The sequence below is a fragment of the Macrosteles quadrilineatus genome, unplaced genomic scaffold, assembly GCF_028750875.1.
Source record: "Macrosteles quadrilineatus isolate MER2022 unplaced genomic scaffold, UCM_ALF_1.0 Scaffold_9__3_contigs__length_116548681, whole genome shotgun sequence".
NCBI lineage: Eukaryota > Metazoa > Arthropoda > Insecta > Hemiptera > Cicadellidae > Macrosteles > Macrosteles quadrilineatus.
The window spans coordinates 74,672,173-74,678,172 of NW_026542602.1; the positions used below are offsets into that span (position 1 = coordinate 74,672,173).

General features: G+C 32.8%; 1 protein-coding gene across 1 annotated transcript in view; it reads left to right on the top strand.

Annotated features, from left to right (window-relative positions):
• The window catches only part of LOC129001962 (anti-sigma-I factor RsgI2-like), an 80,266-nt gene extending 76,486 nt beyond the window's left edge, over nucleotides 1-3,780 (top strand). Inside the window, exon 2 of the mRNA XM_054429413.1 lies at nucleotides 3,118-3,780. Within this exon, the coding sequence (XP_054285388.1) occupies nucleotides 3,118-3,658 (541 nt within the window). The 3' untranslated portion in view covers nucleotides 3,659-3,780. The remainder of the gene's footprint in view (nucleotides 1-3,117) is intronic.
• The last annotated feature ends 2,220 nt before the right edge of the window (nucleotides 3,781-6,000 follow it).

A 6,000-nucleotide genomic window follows, 5' to 3' on the forward strand; every position in this document is an offset into this window, starting at 1 on the left:
ACATGTGGAATGGCTTGAATAAATTATCTGAATAGCAGCATGAAAATGTTCTGATAAAAAACAACAATAAAAAATAATAAACCATTTAAAACAAAAAGTGAAAATAAGGGATCAATTATTTAATTTTATGTGCAATTAAGTAAATGTGAATAATTAAAAGAATAACGATTATTTAAATTATAACAACTTTGTATTTTGTACTTCTTGATTCATCTTGTGCATGGTATAGTAAAACTAATTGTTTGTAAGTAGAATTAAAGTAAAACACTTAAGTTAAGCAGGGGTTGATGGAAATTGAGAATAATGAAATGTTATGACCTGCGAAGGTCGAGAAACAACGCAAATACTTTTCACGGTAAAAAGTCAACTCACTTCGTGGTTTATCTTCTTAAAGATATTGCCCTTGCCTAAAACTGATGAAACATCTAAGCTCCTTAATCCATCGTAACAGTTTTTGTCCTGTTTTGTCTTATCATGTTTGAATAAAAGTAAATTAATATTTTTTTTAGATATTTTATTTGAATAACTAGTTCAATCATTTACTCAATTCTGAAAATACAAATGAGGTATAAACATAAAACATGACGAATTTAATAAAAAATAAATTTGTCTGTTTCTATAAATACAAAAGCATTATATTTTTTGTCTGACAAGGAACTAAATTTATTCTACTAGTTCTTTTACACACAATATTTATTAAAAGTTATGTTAAAACAAATAAAAAACTTTTCTGTACATAGCATTGCTGTATAGAGCAAGGATATAGTGAGCTATCTCACAGCAAGACGACCAAGTATTTGTTTTCCAAGTCACCGAGCCGGCAAATGTCCTTGCGATTGCAGTTGTCCATCTCTAGTGAACGTCCTTAGACATAAAATATTGCTGGAACTACAATTGTTTTGTTTATTGTTAACCAGATGAAATTAGTTCAAATTAATAGCTGAGAAATGTTTTATTTGGTACTTTGGTATTATACCGAACACGCATAACAACCAAACCCTATAATTGTAACCTTACCTAACCTAAGAGTGGTTAGGATAGGAAGATTTTGTTTGTTGATGATTAAAGGATTAAGTCCGGAGAAGAGACGAGAAGATAAGAAGAACTGAAATCTTGAACGGAGAAGCCCGTCACTTGCAACGAATCGCACTTCACAGATTATTAACAATGATCACAGATTACCAAAATGTGGACCAGGAACTTGAGCATAGCACCACACACCCCGATAGCACACTGGCGTAGGGGTTAATTTAGAGAATTTTGAATATAAGAAAAGCCTAACAGTGTAGTAGGTGTTTCTCAACACACAAAATGGTACAGTCCACGTAACAGAGCAGTGTCTATGAGTGCCAAAGTAAACAATTGGCATTGGTTTGATGAATTCGAATTCCCTGGAAGGATTGTAGAAGGAAAAGGAAATTTACTCAGAGCTCTCTCAATGGCAGTCTACTTGGACAGACCACGCATCCTTCATGAATATAATCATATCATGCGCAACAATCGAAATATACTAAATTTACTATTTTATAAATATTTTTAAATACATAAAATGTTCAATGAGTACCACAATTAAGACATATTAATAAACCTAGCTGCAAGATGATAAAGTATGTTACCGAGTCACCGTGTGAGTATTAATAACTTAGTTGTTTAGTTTGTTAGGTTTTTAACATTAAAAACAAAGTTTAGTTTTAAAGTTTGTTTACTTTTGAAAGATCCCTCAGAGGACCTCTCCTTTTTGAGTTAAAATACTCTTGACTCTAAAAATATTTTAATCAATCATTCCAAAAGAAAACACTTAAAGAATTTCAATTAGTTTCTCTTCGAAAGGTTTGAAAACTACTGATCTGATGCAGATCTTTTGATTAATTATTACTTACCCTTTGAATATTTCAATCTTTGTAATGAGTTTCTTTTTTAAGGAACTCTTAATTCGTCCACAAAATAATATTGGACCTATGTAAAATCTAGCAACTGAAGTAATCTGAAGCGAAATTCCTCTTACAATAAGTTTATTGTATAAACATTACGTATTGAAATTGATAAACGATTTCAAATATTGATCCTAGTTTAGGTGGCTTTGTTCCTTATTGTAGTTTATATATTCTTAGTATTAAGAAAAACTTGGGTTAGAAAATAGTTTTACAAACCGAGGAATACATTTTGAAATTCGAAACGGAATCAAGAAAGCAACAACAGAACTTCTAAAATACTGTTTAATTTGCAAGCATGAAAGTCAAATGTGTTCGCGAAGCTCATTTCCATTAAAGGCGTGGTCTAGGCTATGATTGCTGTGAATAAAGATTTTTGACTCTTTTAAATGTAGACTACTTGAAAAGCTACTAGCCTACAATGATATCTCCCCTGAAGATCTCTTGAAAATGAGTTTTGTGACAGTAAGTTTTGTTCATAAATAGTGATTGGAAAAATGATAGTAAATTATGGTGGATGCATCCACACCAATCGATGTATAACTACATGAAAACGATGTCCGTATGATTGTCCATCAGATCAATTAATTTTCCACTTGAGTTTCATGATGGTTTTTAACTCAATTCGGTGAGTAAAGCTTTTAGTAATATCATAATGTAAATTTTAATTATGTCGTTTCATTAAATATGATTGCTGAATATCTTTATTTGGAAATTTCCTCTCCTTGAGAAAACAAAGAGAAGAGAGAGAGTTTTGTATTTAAGTGTACCATATTGTCTTATACATAGTGTTTGTGAAGATGTTACGATAACTTTGTTTGTGTGTTTTAGTAAGTTGTATTCAGTAAAAATGACTTAGAACCAACTGTTAACTAAACATAAACAAGTTTCAATTCTAATGGAATTTACTTATGATTGTGGATGAGTAATCATGATTCCATGTATTATATACTTGTAGTTTAGTGCACTTGATAATATTTTTAAAAAGGTTTTATAAGATCAATTTTGCACTCATAGTCTGTACTCATCAAATAATTAAAGCCTCAGTGGTATTTGGAGAATATTATGTGGCAGTCTGTTCATTCGTTCCTGGCTGAACTATGCCCTCCTTACATGCACCCTCAGTTAAATCTAGTAATTGAATCAATAAAAAAGGTTGCCTTTATACAAATAAATACATTTTCAGAGACCACCCGTTTCTATGCCTCCTTGCTGCCGGCTGCTCAATCTCGCTGGAGTACGTCCTGATCACCAGACAGCGGTCTACGCCCCGAGACCCACCTGCACCTGCAACGACACTAACACCAACACCCACACCAAGCCCCTCCGTCAGTTTCTCGTCAAGCGGAATCAGCATCCCCAACGTGCCCCCAAATAGTCGAATCTTCTACCCAGCGGCCCACCAACACCCACACCAAGCCCATGGACCCCCATCCGTCAGTACCCTCCGTACAATACCCTCCGCCAGTTTATCGTCAAGCGGCATCAGCATCCCCAACGTGCCCCCAAATAGTCAAATCTTCTACCCAGCGGCCCACCAACACCCACACCAATCCCATGGACCCCCATCCGTCAGTACCCTCCGTACAATACCCTCCGTCAGCTTCTCGTCGAGCGGTATCAGCATCCCCAACGCGCCCCCAAATAGTCAAATCTTCTACCCAGCGGACGAGGAGCTAGATGTATTCATATTGATTGAGATTACAAGCGTCAAAAGAGTAGTTTAATTTTCTTAGTAAATTTTTCGCAAAAGATGGAGTTTATGAATGGAAGTGTGATGTAAACAGTATCTACTTACAAATTTTACTTTTTGATACTTAATTTATAGCTGTGAGTACAAGTAGTTAAAACCAAGGAAAGTCTGAATTGGAGGTTCTGGACCACTACCCCAGCTAACATGAAGGGACTTTAAACATTTTCAAATAAAATAAACGTTAGTACGTTGTTGCTTCAAATGTGTTTTATTGTGCATAGCATTTTGACCCAAGCTACGGTGGGGGTTTTCTCTTAGTATTATTATATTATATTTATACCTCCCGCCGCAGCAAACCTTTCGACTAAGCAAATTTCCATCTGCCTGAATTTATTATCAATTAAATCTATTTAAATAACATTATGTTTAATTTCTCTGTAAGGAAATACGCTAAAATTAATTTTGGATTACCTTGTTCTACGAATTAGCATTTGCATTGCAATTCGTTGGTCCATTTATTGAGTTTATTCATATAGTGTGCCATGATTGTAAATTTAACACATAGATTTGATAACGTCCAAAATTGTCATAAAAAAAAAATTGTCGACGCAAAATTTTGCACCCAAAAAGAATACTTCTAAAATTAAGTAAACCAAAACATTATGCAAAATTCATTCCCATAAATAATACATATGTAATAATGTCAGTCAAAGCTTTAAATTCGGGCGAGTAACGAATTTCAGTGTCTTATGGAACTCTCTTTGTAGTTAATGGGGTGAAGGTCTGTGGTTTAGTGGAGTAAGTGGAAATAGAATGTGTTTAACCTGGGATAAATGTTGGACCTGGGCAAAACAAAGAATTAAAATCTGTCGCTTTTTTCTTTGATGTGTCCAGGTCTAACATTTCTAGTTTAATTCTTGTTTATTAATATGGGGATTATAAAAGTTTAAATAAACCTGTTTCTTACATAGTTTTGAAAGGTTTATATCCTGCTAGTTAGTTAGTAGTCGTTAGTTATCTTGCAAGCTATATGTTTTATCGTAAGGGGATTTTTTCACTTGGCCTATCAGTATTGGCAGTATGGTAGCATTTTAAATTACGTAACCGAATGTAGAAAAAAATGATAATTTGGTTGTTTGTCATCCAATTTTAACAAACAAAGTCCCATTTGATTTGGATTTAAATCTTCTTTTTTTGATCAGGAATACAATTTTTTTTTTATTTACTGTTTTCATAAATTTGGTTTTAAAGGTTTTAAAAGGCCACTATATTGAAATTGCTTGAGATATCAGAACAGGATTTTTAAGCTATTTTTACCTTCTAATCTACAAATGTATACTAAATTTGATGTTTCTATATAAAAAATGTCTGAAACACAAAATAATCAAACAATAACAAAAAAACCGACAGACAAAAATCTAGGCATTTTAGACCCATTCATATACGGAATTTCATGTTTGCTTTAGCCCAAGGAACAAGTTACAAAATATGTCCAGGAAATTTGGAAACACCCTGTATATACACTTAAAATTAAATGGGTTTTATTGTAAGAAAGGTTGAGTCAGAAGTATTCCTATACTGTATTTACTTTACCTTTTAGTTTGGACTTTTATGTTTGATTGATCCTAATTCATAAATGCAGTATCTAGAAAGAATAAAACCAGTTTTCAAATACAACTTAAAATATACTGAACAAATTACATCAATTGAATATGTTTTCGTATATAAGGGTCCTGTATGTTGAACACTGTACTTACACCACATTAAAACATTGTAAAGATTAATACTACAAAATGAATGAAATGAGCCTGTGTTGATTGCTGTTAATTGAATGTTGTGGAGTCTGCGCTATAGATTTAGAGTATGAAATAAGTTTAACTTGCTTAAACGCTCTATCATTGACACTCAAAAATAAATTATTATACATTAAGTAGGTGGGTTTTAAAAAGGTATAGTGTGTTCATTTGTTTAGTTGTGTCCAGTGATCCTGCTTAAGTGCTACAGTATAGCCAATATCGTTGAAGCCTTAAGTCGCTTATCACACTGAATCTTAAGCTATTTATAACCCCGAGATAATCTAGCATATCTAAAAAATTATGCCTTGGGGGAACTTAAATATCGATATAAACAAGATACACACGTTATCAAAACATTAAGTGGGATTGTAATAAATTTCCTCCTTCAATGCATGTTTTAAAAACACAGCTTATGTATTCCCCGGTGTCGTAAAATAGGCTTAGATCTTGTATGTAGTGTTTAAAACCATTGTTAATTAAAGTATCGATTGCGGTAGTTTATGATTATTAAAGTAATGCCTTCCATTTTTATTTATTAGCCTACTCAAAACGTAAATAATTGATGATTAATTTTGGTTAA